This window comes from Pollicipes pollicipes, unplaced genomic scaffold, assembly GCF_011947565.3.
Source record: "Pollicipes pollicipes isolate AB1234 unplaced genomic scaffold, Ppol_2.1 Scaffold_5724;HRSCAF=6776_pilon_pilon_pilon, whole genome shotgun sequence".
NCBI lineage: Eukaryota > Metazoa > Arthropoda > Thecostraca > Pollicipedomorpha > Pollicipedidae > Pollicipes > Pollicipes pollicipes.
In genome coordinates this window covers 54934118-54954055 of record NW_023596746.1, presented here as the reverse complement: position 1 = coordinate 54954055, position 19938 = coordinate 54934118, and the positions used below count along the sequence as shown (strand labels likewise).

The 19938-nt window shown below is 65.5% G+C and overlaps 1 protein-coding gene across 1 annotated transcript in view; it reads left to right on the top strand.

The window, feature by feature from the left end:
• The window catches only part of capt (adenylyl cyclase-associated protein 1), a 27942-nt gene extending 8125 nt beyond the window's left edge, over positions 1-19817 (top strand). Inside the window, 9 exon segments of the mRNA XM_037227655.1 lie at positions 11987-12119; positions 12604-12799; positions 13388-13616; positions 13945-14076; positions 14430-14692; positions 15066-15179; positions 17929-18057; positions 18059-18073; positions 19108-19817. Of these exon segments, the coding sequence (XP_037083550.1) occupies positions 11987-12119; positions 12604-12799; positions 13388-13616; positions 13945-14076; positions 14430-14692; positions 15066-15179; positions 17929-18057; positions 18059-18073; positions 19108-19188 (1292 nt within the window). The 3' untranslated portion in view covers positions 19189-19817.
• Positions 19818-19938: the final 121 nt, after the last annotated feature.

The window sequence follows — 19938 nt, the reverse complement described above, 5'->3', positions numbered from 1 at the left end:
GACCCCCGCTTGACGGCGTGCGTTTCCTGTTGGAGGGTTGCCATCAGCCAAGCGCGCCGTCCGCTGGCGTGTATGACAGGGCTGGGGTTCGCGCTGACTCAGACCCGTCTCCAAGGGCAGGCCTCCGCGGCGGTGAATAACGGCGCTGCCTGACGTGGTTCTGCGCTGCCGGCCGGGTCAGTGGAGGGTGCGGGGGAGAGGGGTGAACACAGCGCCGCCTGACGTGGTCCTGCGCTGCCGGCCGGGTCAGTGGAGGGTGCGGGCGGGGGGTGAACACAGCGCCGCCTGACGTGGTCCTGCGCTGCCGGCCGGGTCGGAGTGGGGGGGGCGGGGGGGGGGGGGGAACACAGCGCCGCCTGACGTGGTCCTGCGCTGCTGTCGTCAGTGGAGGGGGGCGGGGGAGAGGGTGAACACAGCGCCGCCTGACGTGGTCCTGCGCTGCCGTCGTCAGTGGAGGGGGGCGGGGGAGAGGGGTGAACACAGCGCCGCCTGACGTGGTCCTGCGCTGGCCGTCGTCAGTGGAGGGGGGCGGGGGAGAGGGGTGAACACAGCGCCGCCTGACGTGGTCCTGCGCTGCCGTCGTCAGTGGAGGGGGGCGGGGAGAGGGGTGAACACAGCGCCGCCTGACGTGGTCCTGCGCTGCCGTCGTCAGTGGAGGGGGGCGGGGGGGGGGTGAAACACGCCGCCTGACGTGGTCCTGCGCTGCCGTCGTCAGTGGAGGGGGGCGGGGGAGAGGGGTGAACACAGCGCCGCCTGACGTGGTCCTGCGCTGCCGGCCGGGTCAGTGGAGGGGGCGGGGAGAGGGGTGAACACAGCGCCGCCTGACGTGGTCCTGCGCTGCCGTCGTCAGTGGAGGGGCGGGGGGGGGGGGGGTGACACAGCGCCTGACGTGGTCCTGCGCTGCCGTCGTCAGTGGAGGGGGCGGGGGAGAGGGGTGAACACAGCGCCGCCTGACGTGGTCCTGCGCTGCCGTCATCAGTGGAGGGGGGCGGGGGAGAGGGGTGAACACAGCGCCGCCTGACGTGGTCCTGCGCTGCCGTCGTCAGTGGAGGGGGGCGGGAGAGGGGTGAACACAGCGCCGCCTGACGTGGTCCTGCGCTGCCGGCCGGGTCAGTGGAGGGGGGCGGGGGAGAGGGGTGAACACAGCGCCGCCTGACGTGGTCCTGCGCCGCCGTCGACAGTGGAGGGGGGCGGGGGAGAGGGGTGAACACAGCGCCGCCTGACGTGGTCCTGCGCTGCCGGCCGGGTCAGTGGAGGGGGGCGGGGGAGAGGGGTGAACACAGCGCCGCCTGACGTGGTCCTGCGCTGCCGGCCGGGTCAGTGGAGCGGCGGCTGGCCGCGGACCGAGCACAGCGTCGCCGCCGATCTGCCTCCGCCAGGCGTCCTCTCCGAGCCCGGTCCAGTGTGCGGGCCCGGACAGTCCCCGTGTGGGACGGACGCGTCCGCTGTCTGAACCCGACGCAGGGAGGCGCCGGCTCTGCCCGGCTGGCCGCCGTGACGCCGGACGACGAGGTTCTATCGCGGCGGACGGTGACCGCTGCTGGCGACGATTGCACCGCTTCCGTCTGGCCGCTGGCCGGCCTCGCGCAGCGCGGCGGCGGTGACGTCGCCGGCCAGCCTCTCTTCCACGCCGGCGCCGGTCGGCGGACGTCACGTGCAGGCGACATCTCCGCGGGCCGGAGCTGCTCGCCAGGTGACGCGGGTCGCCGGGGTGCGGCGCTCGTGGCGCCCGCTGCGCCGTCCGCTGGCGGCGGGGTCGTGCCCACCTGGGACGGCAGGTCGCGCGCGGCGGCTCGCTCGTCAGCATCGACCGCGGCCGGTCACGATCCGCCCGCCTGACTCGCTCGGCGCCGGCTCAGGCCGTCGGGCCGACACGGCGTCAGGCCGGCGGCAGCGCGGAGCCTGGCGTGGGGCCCGTTGAGACGCGTCGGGCTGCGCTGAGAGGGACGAGGTGGACGAGGAATCGGCTGTGGACCGGAGCGGCGGGCCGCGGACGGGCCACGCTGCATTCCCCGGAGCGGCGGCCCGCGGACGGACCACGCTGCACTCCCCGGAGCGGCGGCCGATGGAGGGCTCTCCCGCCGCGGCCGAGCACGGCCGCGTCATGGGTCCGGAGCTGTGCTGGGAACGGATCCCGTGCTCCCGTATCTGGCTGTTGATTACGTCGAAGGGCGCCTGGTGGCGGTGCTATCTGGGTGCTTCGACCTCGGACTGTCGTGATGAGACGACAGACGTGACGTCACTGATGTGGGATGGAGGGGATTATGTGACGCAGCGGTTTGCCAGGACACTCCCGTAACACATTAATTGCGAATCTCTGATCCACAGGTTACGGAAGGTTTTTTGGTTCTGTAAACATATAGTTAAATGCTAAGAAGTGGCGCAAATGGGTGATTGCAGTGAATCTCATGCGTTGTGAAAGCTGTTCCCTCTTTCTCCGCTTATGGAGCGATGTCAGCGTCGCGCATCTCCGCCGCGCCTATTTTTCTTCTGCCGGAGGCGAGCCGTATGAGTGCCGGACTCATGGGGCGAACAGACTACGAGTGATGGCACGAAACGACGCAGAATGAGGCACTGACGTTTTCCGCCATGTGTTTTTGTGGGCTTCCTCGCCGTGACAAGTAGACTATGGTGAGTGTCAGATGGTTGTCACATGACCAGCGGCGGGTCAATGACCTCCTTCCAAGTGCAGTCTAACAAGCCAAAGCCGACCAGTTCGGTAATCCTACCCAGTTAAGTAATTCCCGTATTATCGCACGATAGCCATCAGGACACTGGTGACGCCATAGTTCCATGCAGCTGCAGAACGCGAGCCAGAGCGCGAATGGCCGTGTGCAGTTCTTTAATCCTGATCCCGTCGAACCGGTCGAGTCCTGTTGGTAGTCCCTGTCTCCTGGTCTGCATCTGTGCCCTCGCCAGTCTCCATGCCGTGGCGGCCCGCATGCGGTGGTACTGAGCCGTGCCCGTCTGTGTGGTCTTACGTCCTGGTCAGCTCCGGCGGTGGGAGGAGGGCAGCTGGGCACCACACCCAGCCGGGCACCGTCTGCTGCCGCGGGCGGGCCGGGCCGAGCGGGGCCGCCCCTGACCGGACGCGGCCGTCTCCGCCGCGGGCCGGCCAGGTCAAGAGCGGCCGCTCCTGACCGGACGCGGCCGTCTCCGCCGCGGGCCGGCCAGGTCAAGAGCGGCCGCCCCTGACCGGACAGCCGTCGGACATCCCTCACTATCGGACGTCCCGCGGTCGGCCGGCGCCTTATTTGGCGGCGCGGCGGCCCTGGCCGTGTACGGTCGGCGCCGCCTGCCACCTGGACGGCGGGCGGCGGCACTGTGCGCCAGACGCGTCGGTGGGCGGGGCGGGGCGGTGCTGCTGTTGGCTGTGATCGCGGCTCCAGCTGATGCGGTATGGCCGGGGGTTCCAGAACTCACGGTAGGTGACCACGGGCTGGCGTGTCCGACGTTTCTGGCCACACGCTCAAGGTCGTGTCGCAGTGGTTCGTGACGACAGTCCATACCAACACGTTCTTTGTCACGCAAAGCATAAGTCCTTTGTTAAGGTGTGCATTGCGTGTGCTGTCGCACACTTGATCGTCCCAGCAGGACTTTTGCACTTGAGACCTGTGTTCTGTCAAGGAACAGAGGCTCTGCTGATACCACATAATTGTGCTGCCTGGTCTTGGGAATCCTCAAGGTCACAGTGTCATTAGTGTATTCGTGACGTGAAAGGGTAGGTGGAGCGGAACACTACATGTTGGTTGCCTGTTCAAGTAAGCTTTTGGAAATACTACGTCACATGTTTTGGGAGGATTGTTGTAGGAAGCTTCGCAGTAATATAAGTTAGGAGTGAAGAGCAAGGCTGAAGAAGCAACTTTCTGTATTTTGTTCCAGACAAGTTTATCAAACTAAGAATGGTTTCAGTTCTTTTCCACTTAGTAATGCGCTTATCTGAGTAAAGTAGCTGTTCCCTTATCAGCAATTTCTGAGACCTGGTTGCAGTCATAAAAACTAATGATAAGCTTAAGGATGCGGGAGTAAAAGAAATATTAAGCCTCGGTTGGATTGGGAAGTCATGATAATTTTTCCTACCATTACCTTTTTAAATCAGGGTGCACTGGCTGCATTTTCAAACCTGTAGACTTCTATAGTGAAGCGTGTAGTGTGTAAATGAGTTTGAGGGCGAATGGCATCCCTGAATATGACACACTGAGGCCGATACGTCACGAGGGCTGCGGGGGACCCACCAAGCCGGCGAGAACAACATACACGTCCTGTCACCTTGGCTTGGTCCGCCGCTGTTCTGACCAAACTCATGAAACCACAGTCACACGCGTGCGACAAACACGTGTTACCGTAAATCGGTGGAACGTCATCCTTCTCACAATAACGCCGGCGATCCACACGCACGTCCTCACTCGCGCCGCGTGCTAGCGCGTGGAACATGGGTACCTGGCACGTGTGCACCCTGGTCCGCGCGTGCTGCACCTGACAGGAACGGTGAGACATTGAAGCATTTTGGACGACTCGAAGGGTGATGCGCGACCGCTATGTTGGACGTCAAGTTGGTTGAGTTACGGAATCATCGAAGGCTGTGTAGCTGGTTGCTTCGTTTCACGGTAGTTACGTCTAATGGAGCGCCACTACATTTGTCAACGTCTCTGGCACTTCCGGGATGTGCTCGGATTGCCGATCGGCGCCTCGGTGGCTGTTGGTAACGCTGGTACAGACCTGGTAACGCTGGTACAGACCTGGTAACGCTGGTACAGGCCCAGAACACGACGCGTGCGAAACGACAGCGCTTTGGTTACTTCTCTTTTATGATTTCAATCCATTTGTGCTTTGTAAAGGAGCTCACGTCACGTTAAAACGGCAACATTTTAGATATGAACGCAGTGGGAGCGTGACAGGTGCGCAGGTGTCGAGCGGCGCGATAACTTTGCATTTATAAAGCTACAAATAATTCATGTACATTTCTATCAAAGGAGCGCGGTAATTGATACACATTCCAAAGTCATTGAGTAGCATGGACACCATGTGTCTTTGCACTCTGTTTTGTGTGCTATGCCGCGTATTGGTGTAAAATAACAATGTCAAACACCTTAAGCATGTCATCAACGATGTTGTCATGAGCATACAATAGCAGTGGTTTGCTGTCCACTTGACGTGTCTCCATTTATCCGTCCGTCCACACTGCAGTGGCCGTGAGAGTCCGCGCGCGGGACGGCTGTGTCGCCGTTATCGCTCGGGACAACGCTATCTCGTCGATCCGAGTCCCGAACAGTGGCAGTGGCGCGCGCGCGTCCCCGGCCCATCGGATCGGCGGTCCGTGGCTGATCTCTCCATCGGTCCGACAGTCTCCGGCTGATCCCGCCACTTTTCTTCTTCGGATCGACAGTCCTCGGCCGATCGTTCTCCTTTGGATTGACAGTTTTCGGCTGATCGCTCTCCTTTGGATCGACAGTCCCCGGCTGATCGCTCTCCTTTGGATCGACAGTCCCCGGCTGATCGTTCTCCTTTGGATCGACAGTCCCCGGCTGATCGTTCTCCTTTGGATCAACCGTCCCCGGCTGATCGATTTCCTTTGGATCAACAGTCCCCGCCTGATCGTTCTCCTTTGGATCAACAGTCCCCGGCTGATCGTTCTCTCTTGGATCGACAGTCCCCGGCTGATTGTTTTTTTCTCCTCTGGCTGTCCTGCGCGGCCCGAGGTCGGGCAGGTCACCGACTGACCGGTGTCGGCTCACAGGGACCCTCCCGTCGCGTCGGAGGGGCAGGCCGTTTGCACCGCCTAAGGCCTGACAGGTCACCGACTGACCGGCGTCGGGTCCGAGGGGCTGTCCGTCTGCGCCGCCCGAGGTCAGACAGGTCACCGACTGACACGCCCGGCTACGGTCGGCCCGGGCCATCTGTCGAAGCCAGACGGTGCGTGCCACAGGAGGGCGCGCACCTGTCACGACTCGCAGCGGCCTAGATGGCGAGCTCTATACGATTTTTTCTTGGCGAGCCCACCTGGTGTCCGTCGTTTCTTCTTTACATTGTGCGCATACCCTGGTGTCGCTGATGGGAAGCTGTATGGTTTTCTTCTCACGTGCATAGTGACTGGCGGTTCCGGCTGGTGGCCGATTAAAAACAGCCGGATGGGGAGAGGAGGAGGAGGCCCCTCGGAACGGCCGGCCTCCCACGTGGCACCGTTTATCACGGTGGAAGATTCTGCCGCGCATTAGGGACCCTCCCACGTGAATGGCGCGATCTCATTTTCAGCCGTGTCCTTAATGTACCGCAACAGTGGCAGGCGCGTGCCGCGGACCATATGCCGCCGGCGGCGGCAGCTGCTGGCCAGGGAGCTGGCTGGGCCAGGAGGACGTCCACCAGCGCCGGGCTGCCTCGGCCGGCATGCACGGTCAGCCGACACCCTGACATCGCACTGATGTGGGCACCTCGTGTCGGCCGGGTCGAGTCGGCTCAGCTCAGCTGAGCTCCGAGACACCATCCGCTTCGGTGAGAAGCGTCGCGGTCGCGCGCGCTGGCGGCGGGCGAGACGAGCATGGTTGCTGCGGCTTCAGCTAGCTCCAGCTCTGCCGCCGCCCGACGCAACCTGAACATCGCTTCGACGCCATCGCGTCTCGAGCTAAGGCCAGCTAAGCATCAGCTTGTCTCCGTCTGAACTCCAGTTCAATCCGAGATAAGCGGCCCGATCTCGACACCTGAATTCGAGCTTATCTGTAGCTAAGCGACAGCTTGAAGTCCTTAGTGCGGGCGTTGCTTTAGATCGTCCCCCCTTGCTTCAGTTCGACTTCATCTCGATTTGACCTAGTCCAACCTCACCTTGACCCCACCTGGGCTTCATCCCGACCGTAGCTCGGTCCCAGCCCTGCCCTTGTCGGACCCGGCTCTTCCCCGTTTCGAGCGTCGCCTGTCCCCAGCTCGACCTCAGCTCTCCCCCCGCCGACCGTGCCGCGCACGGCGGACGGGAGCGGCGGCTCCGGACACCTGGGCGGCCGCGGCGGCGATCGCGACGCGGTCGTCTCCCGCCGCCGGCCGTCGCCTCGTCGGCCGTATGGCGTCGCCTCGCGAGTGTGCGCGCCATCTGCGCGGCGAGTTCCACTTCGGCCGTCGGGCTTCGGACACCGGCGCCGTAACGGTGGCCGGCGGCGCGCAGACGACGTGCGACGGCCGCGGCGCGTGCACCGATGCCGCCGGCGTGAGATCCGCGCCCGCACCATGGGCGGCAGCTCATCGCGCTCCCGCGGCCGCGCCTTCAGCTCCAGCGTGTACTTCTCCGAGTCGGAGTCGGAGTCGGCGTCCGAGTCGGAGTCCTCGTACTCGGCCAGCTCGCTGGAGAGTGTCGGCGGCGGCGGGCGGCGGCCGGCACCGTCGCGGCCGGCCAGTGGACGCAGCTGCAGCCAGTGTCGCGACTGCTCGTGCTCGGACGTGTCGTCTGTGCGCGCGGCCGCGCCCGCCGCCGCCGCCGACCAGCGCATGGAGATGCTGCGCCTCTGCCTGCGCCACGAGATCGAGCAGCTCAATTCGCGGGCGGCCGCGCGCAGGTTAGAGTAGCGGGCCCCGGTGGCGGCGGAGAGCGGTGTTCTCCGCGTCTCCCGCCGGCGCGTGTGGGCCCGTGTCGCCGAGTCTCGGCCGTCCTCACTGCCGCCGTGACCCGGCTCGGCCCGCCCGGCCGTTCGGGGTCAGCGGTGTCGCGGCTCGTTATCTCGCGGTCGGACGTGGTCGTCCGTCGGTGGATCAGCAGCCGTGCCTGGCCGTGGCTGATCGTTTGCTGATTCGACCTGATGCTGTGGCTGACGGTGGCGGCCGTGACCGGCCGCGTCCGCCGCCGGCTGACCGTGGCTGTCCCGACTGACCGCGGCCGTTGGGCTCACGGGGCTCCGCCTGTGTCCGCAGCAGGGCCCGCACCATCGACGGCAGCACGGCGCCGGCGCGCCGGTACGCCGTGTACCGCCAGCAGAAGCCGTTCCGCCGCCAGCGCGGCGCTGAGCCGGCCCTCGCAGGTGTGACGCCCGCCCGCCCGGCCGGGGGCTGGCGGGAAGGGGGCTGCGGTCAGCCGCGGCGGGATGCACGCGGGTGGTTGGGTGGTGCCGGCTCTTTTCTGGGCAGGCGTGCTAGACGTCGGCCGGGCGGCTCGCCACCTCGCCAGCTCAGCTGAAGGTGAAGGCCAGGCCAGAGGTTCCCTCTGTAGCGATCCCGTCGTGACGTCATACGCCTGCGAACGGACACGTTCACGGACACGGACACGGACACACACGGACACGGACACGGACACGTCCAATTCGCGCCAGCTGATGTCCACCCCAAGTTTCACTGAGCAAATCGAGGCTCGACCTCGAGCGTTCTGTGCGTGTCAGAGTCAAATCTGATCAAGCTGCGATCCCAGTGAGGACCCCAGCAGCCCCATCCTGGTTCCGTCTGGCAGGCCGGACCAGCGGCGGCGCCGGTGACCCTGTTCCTGCCCTCTCACCGCCCGATGGATGTGACAGCGCGGACGCGTGGTGTGCTGCCGCCCCCTGCCGCGCGCGCGCGGCGCACGTGCACGGATGAGCGCCCCCGTAAGGCGCACACCGTGCACCCGGCGGCGTGCTGCGCCGGCGGATCGGCCGACGCGCGGCTCTGCCGTCCATCACTGCTGGCGCGAAGGATAGCGGCGCGCTATGTTTGGGCCTTTGGGCCTGCGCAGGAGTGCGCTTTGGCCTAGTTGGGCTCGGGGTGCTCAGAAGGAGGATGCGCGCTGCGCATGCGCAAGGATTGCGCGGGCTCATGGATCGATTCGGCTGGCGGCGCTGTCCTGCCTTTGCGGGTCTCAGGTTCTGGTAAGGGTAAGGTTTTGGTGCAGGTTGGTGTACGGGAGGCTCGGCGATCGCTCGGCCTGACATACGGGGTCCGGCAAGGTCTGACATCAGCCACGCACTGCGCTGCCCATGCGGCTCTCGGTCGTTGCACCCCTCAGTCCGGGTACTTGGAGCGCGGCTTATTCCCTGGTGTCTTCCTCGACCGGTAGTGGTGTTGCGGAGTGGTCTGGCGCCACAGGCTGTGTGTGATCTCTGGAGCCAGTGTTTGGCGGGCGGGCGAGTTAGGACGTGAGCCTGAAAATGAGCAGAAAAAACACTATGGTGTCCACTACGGGGCTATTTCCATGAAGCATGCGGAATGGCACAGGGGTGTTATTGTGGACGCATCTGGGGCCTGAGGGAAGTGTTGAAAACAGGTCCATGTCACGGCGTCCGCCAGCGACATCTGCGGGGACCAGAATCGGAAGGGAGTTACCGAAAACGAGCCAATCTGCAACGAAATCGCTGAAAGACGCATCAGGGAGGTTTGTCCGAACGTTTTGGGTCGATGGGATCGCACTTGAGTGGGAAGCTGGTGCTGAAGGTGTACGATATGCGTGTTAGACCAAAACTGACCGGATGAAAAATGAACTAAATTGCGCAAGGAGCGGAAGGAATGCGATGTTGGCTGCAAACGAGTTGTGTTCAGTAAGCAGTCATCATTGAAACTTTTTCCACGCACCAAACGTTCTGCAACGACCGAGTTTTCGCTCATAATCCGTCGAAAATGCGCGGCAAATGATATGCTAGTTCCCTCGGAAACTGATGGTGTGGGGCATATGTCGTAACACCGGACTCCCAGCGAGCGGCCCATGTTCCGGGAAGACGCATCCCGTGATCCCGAATGCTCCGTAGAGAACCTCGGGGTCATGTCCGCCTGAGGATAATGAACAGAATGTCCATGTTGGACATGTTGTGACGCTTCGACTCGACTCTGTTCTGTTATTGTCTGGTGAACCCGGTGCTGTGTTCGGTAGATGTCGGATTGCCGTGCGCCGTCATGCAAGATGGCATCCGTGCTCCTCGCTCTGTCAGGGCCTAGGAATGGTGTCAACGGAAGCCCCCTCACCTCGGGCCAAAGGGGCGTCGTGAACAGCAGCATGTACCTGAACCTGGTCCGAGGGACTGTGCGGTACTGGACAAACGCAAACCATTAGCAAACCACCTACATCTCTAGAGGATTCACAAAAGGCCTGATCTGGCGTGAAGCCCTCGGTGTTGGGTAATCTCACCTCCAGCACGCCAAACCGTCTCCCGACCCGCGTGGGGATTCTGGGAGAATGCATTGGCTGTGAAAGACGTGAAAGGATTTCAACTGTTTTGAAAACAAATCGTATTATTGCGGCTATCAAAACCTATGCGGGGAGCCGTCTTCGTGCGAAGCCAGGCATTCCGCCGCGGGTGGTTCTCCTCATCTCTCCACGTCCGTCGACCTGCGTCAGTGGCACGTTCTGGGGCAGGTTCGTTCAGCAGCGGCAGCGGCCGCCGTCCCCGCCACGTAGGGTTGGCTGAGTCCTGAGACGGTGGGGAGGGGGGGGGGGGGAGGGGCGCCGAGGGTTGTCTGAGTCCTGATGATGGTGGGTGAGGGGGGGGGGGGGGGGTCGCGCCACTCGCGCCGCGCCGCAGAGACCGAGCGAGTCGCTCCTGGAGCGGCGCTGGCCGTCCGCCGCCGGCCTCACTGCTCGGCATGAGGAGGAGCAGGGCTGCGCCGACCGGCGGAGCGCCGCTGCCTGGGCGACCGTCGCGGGACATGGCGGCTGGGTCAGCGGGAACGACGCAGCACTGGCCGAGGTCTTGGAGGGTTGCGCCAGTATCAGCCTGGAGGCGTGCGTGTCGTGACATTCGCCGTTATGCATTTGACGCATGGAGTGGTACACACTTCACCTTGTTCCCATCCATTCTCTGCGCTGGGATGGCTGGAGAGGGATCCTGTAAGGTCACGTTGATCACCGGAGGAGTATCGTGCCCGTGCGGACGCTCATGACCCATGGCCCCTGTGTGTGCGTGCGTGCGTGCTTGCGTGCGTGCGTGTGTGTGCGTGTGCGTGTGCGTGTGTGTGTGTGACGTGCGGGTATCACGTGCCGACAACACTCCGCACCGTGGGCGTTTGGTGCGCGCCCTGATAGCTGACTGCGTTAGGTGTTCGCCCTCGACCCTGGCTGGGGTGTCGTCGCTCCGCTCTGGCGCCAGGGGTCTGCCTGTATGTGTTCCAGTCTTCGCTGCCGTTGTGCCTTGCTGTTCGTCGCTGCCCTGTTGTGGCAGCTGGCGCTGGTTTGCCTCGGCGGCGCTCTGACGTCATCAGTCTGACGTTAGCTGCTTGACGCCGATGTGTCACCTCCCAGTGTGAGAGGAGCCACATTCGTCAGCTGGTGTGCGTTCTCTGTTGTTGCGCTGTACATGCATTCCATGACCAGCCGCCGTGCCGCACCCAGTGCAGTACCGCACCCAGTGCCGTACCGCACCCAATGCCGTACCGCACCCAGTGCAGTACCGCACCCAGTGCAGTGCCGCACTCAGTGCCGTACCGCACCCAGTACCGTACCGCACCCAGTGCAGTGCCGCACCCAGTGCCTCACCTAGTGCCTTACCGCACCCAGTCCTGCACCCAGTACCTTACCGCACCCAGTGCCGCACCCAGTGCCGTACCCAGTGCCGTACCCAGTGCCTTACCGCACCCAGTGCCGCACCCAGTGTCGTACCCAGTGCCTTACCGCACCCAGTGCCGTGCCCAGTGCCGTACCCAGTGCCGTACCCAGTGCCGTACCCAGTGCCGTACCGCATCCCTGTGGCCTGCCGCGCACCGTTAACACGACTGTATCGCACGTCCTGCGCCTGCCCGGTGTGCCTCCACCAGATGGGTGTTGCGTGTTCTCTGTCTGTGCAGCGTTGTGCTCGGCCAGACCGTCAGCTCGCCGACCGTGCGGCTGTGAGATCTGTGGCCCTCTGATCGTGCGGCTGTGAGATCTGTGGCCCTCTGATCGTGCGGCTGTGAGATCTGTGGCCCTCTGATCGTGCGTCTGTGAAATCTGTGGGCCCACTGATCGTGCGGTGGTCAAACCTATGGACCCTCTGATCGTGTGGCGGTCAGATCTGTGGGCCCTCTGATCATGCGGTGGTCGTTTTTTGGGCCCTCTGACCGTGTGGCGCCCCTCCAGCCGAGGAGTTGGCGCCGTTCGTGGCCGCCTACGATGAGTTCCTGTCGGGCCCGCTGGCCGACTACATCAAGGAGGCCAAGAAGGTGGGCGGTGACGCGTCCACGCATGCCGACCAGGTGCAGCGCGCCTTTCGGTGAGCCCCCCCCCCCCCCCCTCCTGCTCCCTCGGTGGGGAGCGGCAGGCAGGATACACTGCACGGCCGTCTGGCGCAATAGGCTACACGTGTTCAGCGCGGGACGGGCGAGATTGGCATGTGCCGGCCGTTATGGGTAATGGCCATTATTGGCGTCTAATGCGGCGGGGTTTTAAAGTCGTGTCAGGGAATGAGTGGTCGGGTATGAAATTGCCTGAGATTACTCCAGCGTCATATGGCACGGCTGTACACCGTCTGAGTCAGCCCGAACCCAAATCACACACTCGCTTAGCACCGGTGCCGCAACCGAAATTGGATCAGATAGGCCGTGCGGCGGACGACGCGGCTGGATCGGCTGTCGTCGGTGCCGGGCGGGCCGGCTGGGCGGGCCCATTTGCCACGCAGCTGACATCCGGCGGCGGCCGGCGCGCGCGCCCAGCTGTCGCGCCGCTGAGATGACAGGCGTGCGCTCGCCCTCCGCCAGCGCCCAGCGCGACTTCGTGCTGCTCGCCTCCAAGTGCAAGAAGCCGGACGACGCGGCCGTGGCCAAGCTGCTGAAGCCGCAGGCGGACGTCATCACGGAGATCACGCAGTTCCGCGAGAAGAACCGCCGCTCGGCGCAGTACAACCACCTGTCCGCCGTGTCGGAGGCGATCGCGGCCCTCTCCTGGGTGATCACGGTCAGTTCGCTAGCGATGGTGAGCTCCAGCGGGCTGGACGGTCCGAACGGCGGGGCCGACCGGTCGTCAGTGGCCCTCCCTCTGTCCCGGCGGCTGTCTGGCTGGTGAAAGTAGCACCGGGCATTTCGTGCTTTCCGTTGCGGCACGTTTTGGCTGGCTTTTTACCGGCCGGTGGCTGTCCGGTGACTGGCGGGTCCATGTGTGCTGGTGGGCATCCGAGCACCCGGTGTCACGCGTGCCGTATATGGGGACATTGGGCTGCGTGCGGGGAGAGGATGTGCGCAGAACATTCGTCGTGATACCGTAGACGATTCGCAGATCGGTTTGCTCTTTCCGTGCCGTTTCCCGCATTCGCCGTTGGCAGGGCGGGCACCGTAGTGCAGCGGTGGAATGCATGACTCACGAGCGTGGGGGGGAGGGAGGGGCGGGGCGGGACACCCTGCCGGCCGCGTTCCCCGTGGCAGCGGGCCCGACATACGGTCGCGCCGATCACTCCCGTCGTTACATGCGCCGTCAAACAGGCCGGCCGCCGGCGGCTGCCACCCGGACCGCGGCCGCACTGTCTGACGAGCTGCCTCGCCGCCCCAGGCGCCGGCGCCGGCGCCCTTCATCAAGGAGATGAACGACGCCGGCCTCTTCTGGGGCAACCGTGTCATCAAGGAGAACAAGGCGCACCAGCCGTTCACGCGCGCCTGGTCGGCGGCCTTGTCGGCGCTGCAGGCCTACGTCAAGCAGCACCACACCACCGGGCTCAGCTGGAACATGCGCGGTGGCGACGCGGCGCTGGTGGCCGGCGGCGACGCCGCGCCCTCCAGGGGTGAGACGCGCCACTGACGACAGCGGGGGGGGGGGGGGGGGGGACGGACCGGACCGGCTGGGCGCGATTTACACCGCTGGTAAGAGACCGACCGGCGCTTGGCGGCAGTGGGCGAACAAGGGAAGATGGATGACTCGCGCAGCAGAACGGGCCTTTTTGTGGGTGCCTGTGCAATGACACACTGCTGTCGTGAAGCTTGTGTTGCCATCGCGCACGGACATTTTGTGAAGGGTGCCACGCCATGCTGTAAGTGTCGACGGCCACGCTGTGTGTTCAGCACCCGGTCTGTGTCCAGTGTGCGGTGCTGACGCCCGGTGCCCCGCCACAGGTCCGGCCGGCCCGGCGCCGCCGCCTCCGCCGCCGCCGCCCAAACCGCTCGCCTCCTCCGGACCAGACCCCACCGACCAGCAGCGGGCGGCCCTCTTCAACGACATCAACCGCGGGGCGGCCATCACGCAGGGTGAGAGCTGGCGAGAGCGCGAGCGGTGACGGGCCGGGCGGGGTCCGCCACCACGGCTGGATCGTGCTGCGATGCTCGATGTCCTTTGGTCTATTGGTGCTGGTGAGATCGTGCTGGGATAGAGCGTGCGTGCAGTTTGCTGTGCCAAATTCAGATCGGGGGACCCTCTCTGCTGTTATTTCGTCTCCGTTGCCATGACAACGCATCCTGAAGCAGTTTGGTTTTGCGCCGCAGCTGGGCCCGGATTGGCCGGAGCGTTCGCTGTTGTCGTCTGCATTCGCTCGCCCTGCTGCTGCAGTGCCGCGTAGAGGGGCCGGCCTTTGGTGACTGGTGCCCGCTCGCTCTGTCGCCAGGCCTGCGGCACGTGACGAAGAACATGCAGACCCACAAGAACGCTGAGCTCCGCTCCAGCGGCCCTGTGCCGGGCTCGAAGCCGGCGCCCAGCGCCAAGCCAGCCGGCGGCCGGGCGGCGCCCGTTAAGCGCGCGCCCGTCTGCGAGCTGCAGGGCAAGAAGTGGGTGATCGAGCACCAGGACAACAACCTGGAGCTGCAGCTGGACCAGACGCAGATGAACCAGACGGTGTACGCCTTCAACTGCGTCGACAGCGTCATCCAGGTGCGCCGCGTGACCTGAGGTCGGAACTCTGTGCCGGTCTCTGCAGAAGGGCGTCGGACCGACGTCCAAAGCCTGTGGTCTCGCGCTGGGAGGTTTGAACCGTTCGGAGCTGCTCGTCCGCCCGTTCGTCCAGTAAGACGATTCGCGCCAGGTTGTGGCGGCGCGAGCGAGGCATGGTCTTGCCTCATGCTGCCCTCGTGGTGCATATCGGGAACCTGTCATCATCGATGCTGATGGGAGAGTCCGTCTAGAGATATCTCCCAGTTGGTAATGCTATGTCGCATTACTGCATATGATGCCGACCGCCTCCTTCCCGTGCTGCCGAGTCATGCCGCTCCACTCTGCGTGCTGACCTGGCTCTGTCACCGCGCAGGTCAAGGGCAAGGTTAATTCCATCATCCTGGACTCTTGCAAGAAGTCGGCCATCATCTTCGACTCAGTGGTGGCGTCGGTGGAGTTCGTCAACTGCGTCTCCTGCCAGATGCAGGTGAGTGAGGGCCGCGGCCCGACTCTGCGGCACCGCGACGGCCAGAGCCGCCTGCGCGCCGGTGCTGCCTGCTGACGGCCGCTGGGCGGGCCGCGGGAACACCGAGCACCCTGCGGGCCAGACTGCTGCCGTGTCTGTCCGTGCGCGACCGGCCGACTGCCAGCGGGCGCCGACGCTCATGTGGCCGACGCCGCGACATCGCGGAGCCGATGCTCGCCTCCCGAGGACGGGCTGCGGCGGGCCCCGGCCTGTCATACCGGCCACCCTCCGAGGACGGGCTGCGGCGGGCCCCGGCCTGTCATACCGGCCGCCCTCCGAGGACGGGCTGCGGCGGGCCCCGGCCTGTCATACCGGCCACCCTCCGAGGACGGGCTGCGGCGGGCCCCGGCCTGTCATACCGGCCACCCTCCGAGGACGGGCTGCGGCGGGCCCCGGCCTGTCATACCGGCCACCCTCCGGGGACGGGCTGCGGCGGGCCCCGGCCTGTCATACCGGCCGCCCTCCGAGGACGGGCTGCGGCGGGCCCGGCCTGTCATACCGGCCACCCTCCGAGGACGGGCTGCGGCGGGCCCCGGCCTGTCATACCGGCCGCCCTCCGAGGACGGGCTGCGGTGGGCCCCGGCCTGTCATACCGGCCGCCCTCCGAGGACGGGCTGCGGCGGGCCCGGCCTGTCATACCGGCCGCCCTCCGAGGACGGGCTGCGGCGGGCCCCGGCCTGTCATACCGGCCACCCTCCGGGGACGGGCTGTGGCGGGCCCCGGCCTGTCATACCGGCCACCCTCCGAGGACGGGCTGCGGCGGGCCCCGGCCTGTCATACCGGCCACCCTCCGAGGACGGGCTGCGGCGGGCCCCGGCCTGTCATACCGGCCGCCCTCCGAGGACGGGCTGCGGCGGGCCCCGGCCTGTCATACCGGCCACCCTCCGAGGACGGGCTGCGGCGGGCCCCGGCCTGTCATACCGGCCGCCCTCCGAGGACGGGCTGCGGCGGGCCCGGCCTGTCATACCGGCCACCCTCCGAGGACGGGCTGCGGCGGGCCCCGGCCTGTCATACCGGCCACCCTCCGAGGACGGGCTGCGGCGGGCCCCGGCCTGTCATACCGGCCACCCTCCGAGGACGGGCTGCGGCGGGCCCCGGCCTGTCATACCGGCCACCCTCCGGGGACGGGCTGCGGCGGGCCCCGGCCTGTCATACCGGCCACCCTCCGGGGACGGGCTGCGGCGGGCCCCGGCCTGTCATACCGGCCGCCCTCCGAGGACGGGCTGCGGCGGGCCCCGGCCTGTCATACCGGCCACCCTCCGGGGACGGGCTGCGGCGGGCCCGGCCTGTCATACCGGCCACCCTCCGAGGACGGGCTGCGGCGGGCCCCGGCCTGTCATACCGGCCACCCTCCGAGGACGGGCTGCGGTGGGCCCGGCCTGTCATACCGGCCACCCTCCGAGGACGGGCTGCGGCGGGCCCCGGCCTGTCATACCGGCCACCCTCCGAGGACGGGCTGCGGCGGGCCCCGGCCTGTCATACCGGCCACCCTCCGAGGACGGGCTGCGGCGGGCCCCGGCCTGTCATACCGGCCACCCTCCGAGGACGGGCTGCGGCGGGCCCCGGCCTGTCATACCGGCCACCCTCCGGGGACGGGCTGCGGCGGGCCCCGGCCTGTCATACCGGCCACCCTCCGAGGACGGGCTGCGGCGGGCCCCGGCCTGTCATACCGGCCACCCTCCGAGGACGGGCTGCGGCGGGCCCCGGCCTGTCATACCGGCCACCCTCCGGGGACGGGCTGCGGCGGGCCCCGGCCTGTCATACAGGGCCACCCTCCGGGGACGGGCTGCGGCGGGCCCCGGCCTGTCATACCGGCCACCCTCCGAGGACGGGCTGCGGCGGGCCCCGGCCTGTCATACCGGCCACCCTCCGAGGACGGGCTGCGGCGGGCCCCGGCCTGTCATACCGGCCACCCTCCGGGGACGGGCTGCGGCGGGCCCCGGCCTGTCATACCGGCTACCCTCCGAGGACGGGCTGCGGCGGGCCCCGGCCTGTCATACCGGCCACCCTCCGAGGACGGGCTGCGGCGGGCCCCGGCCTGTCATACCGGCCACCCTCCGAGGACGGGCTGCGGCGGGCCCCGGCCTGTCATACCGGCCACCCTCCGGGGACGGGCTGCGGCGGGCCCCGGCCTGTCATACCGGCCACCCTCCGGGGACGGGCTGCGGTGGGCCCCGGCCTGTCATACCGGCCACCCTCCGGGGACGGGCTGCGGCGGGCCCCGGCCGGTCACACCGGCCACCCTCCGAGGACGGGCTGCGGTGGGCCCCGGCCGGTCACACCGGCCACCCTCCGGGGACGGGCTGCGGTGGGCCCCGGCCGGTCACACCGGCCACCCTCCGGGGACGGGCTGCGGCGGGCCCCGGCCGGTCACACCGGCCACCCTCCGGGGACGGGCTGCGGTGGGCCCCGGCCGGTCACACCGGCCACCCTCCGGGGACGGGCTGCGGTGGGCCCCGGCCGGTCACACCGGCCACCCTCCGGGGACGGGCTGCTTTGGGCCCGGCCTGTCATACCGGCCACCCTCCGAGGACGGGCTGCGGCGGGCCCCGGCCTGTCACACCGGTCACCCCCGAGGACAGGCTGCGGCGGGCCCCGGTCGGTCGCACCGGCCGCCGTCCGAGACGGGCGGGTTGGCGGTCGTCGTCGACTGCGCAGGTGGTCGCCTGTTGGCCACAGTATCGCGGTAACGCACAGCGTGTCCCGCCAGGTGAACGAGAAGGTGCCCACCATCTCGATCGACAAGACGGACGGCCTGCAGATGTACCTGTCCAAGGACTCGCTGGACGTGGTGCTGGTCTCGTCCAAGTCCTCCGAGATGAACGTGCTGGTGCCCAAGGGAGACTGGAGACTACGTGAGTGACGGGCGCGCGCGGTGCCCCGCTGCCCACCGGCGGGGCGTCGGCGTCGGGGCGCGCACGATCGCCAGCTGGCGATGGTGCGCTGCGTGCTTAGGATACGGCCTGTGGAGTGATGGGTTATCCTCGTGCGTCAAGGCACATGCCGTGTTTAATGGACTTGGTTGACCAACCAGGTACGGGTTTCACGTCCGTTTCGTGTTAACTGCTTGTGTTCGCGGTACTTGCGAAACACGAGGATGGCCACGCGTACAGCTTGGCTTCGGCGTGTAGCTGTTTGTTCAGTAAAATGCGCCAATCCACGGTGTCCTATGGAGGCAATCTCTGATGACGTTCACTGGAGGCATGCACTACCTGAGCTACGCTATGGGGGTGTGCTGTGCTGTCGTCTCAATGTGCGGGCAGCAGAGTGGCAATAGCGGGCGGGAGACAGCTTCGAACAGGTGATCAGCGTCGAAGCTCGTGCGAAATATTCCATTTGCGTCGCTGCCGTTCGAATTCCGCGAAATGAAGCTGTTGACAGCGCTCCAAGAGCATTTGCCTTTGGGGTGTGCAGACGCTGGAAGTGTCACTAGAGTGCGGCCTGTCGGCATGCACCCATAAATGCGGGTACTCACGGCCTGTTACACTACACTCCTGCAGCGTAGTTCGGCTGTGTTGCCACGTTGTACAAGACATCATTTTCCGCCATTCACGAACAGGCGGAAGTTCGTAATCGTTGTCTTGGGTCCGTCCGACAGTTAACTGACGTGTAGACAGCGTAACGTCAGCAGTCCAGCTGGACGGTACGTATTGACGCGTAGACAGCGTAACGTCAGCAGTCCAGCTGGACGGTACGTAGGACAAACTGCTATAGGTGTTCGTGTTTTATAGTAATTAATCAGGAATTATGTCGTGATTTGCCGGTGTTTTGCCATTTTCAAACTGCATGGCGCCACCTCTCCGCGCCGGCGACGCGTGCGTCTGTGCCAGGATCGGCGCGTTCCAACGTCTGGCAGCTCACCCCGCTGATGGGCTGTCCTCCCCCGCAGACCGAGCTGGCCGTGGCCGAACAGTTCAAGACGACCATCCAGGGCAAGAAGCTGGTGACCGTGGTGAACGAGTCCACCTAGGACGTCGGGGGAGGCCACGTGCGGTCCGGCCGCCGACAAAGTGATGACTTTTTATAACTAGTGATTGTGTCAAACGGTCGGTAGTGCCGCTGTCCGCCATTAATCGGTTCAGTATTTGATTGGCAACGACCTACATCTCCTGCGCCGTCGCGCGATGCGAGAAACACGAGCACAATGTCGTGATTCTACTGGAGAGCTGTTTGGACAACCGGTCTTTATTTAACTCGTAGTCCCGGGTATATCTGCTATGGAGGGGACAGACCTTGGGCGTAGGACCAGTGACAACAGCACTGGCCAGGATTCGGCATGCTCCCTTTTCGGCCAAAGGTGGAAGTCACGGTTTGCGCTGTTGCGACATGGAAGGACCCTATTTGCCCTGTTAAACGGTTACGCTCACGTGATCAGCACTAGTTTCTGTTATGTTTATGTACTCTTGCCCGACTGCTCTATCGCCCCCATCGCGCTCCATTGCCGTAGCCGTCTTCCGAGTTTGTTTATGTTTGAGTCTGACACGGCGGAAAACGTCGACTCATTCGCTTGTTTGCCGGTTTGACTGGCTGGGCCGCCGATAGCTTCATTTGCTTGTATGTTTTTTAATGTACGGAAAATACAATAAATCGAACACCCTGTTCTGGCTTCCAATCGCTGGAGAGCGGGTGGGGGAGGGGGGCCGTCATCACTGTCAGCGAGACAGCTGGTCCGATTCGCGGTCGGGCAGCTCGACGGGCAACCGCAAAACCGCAGCACGCG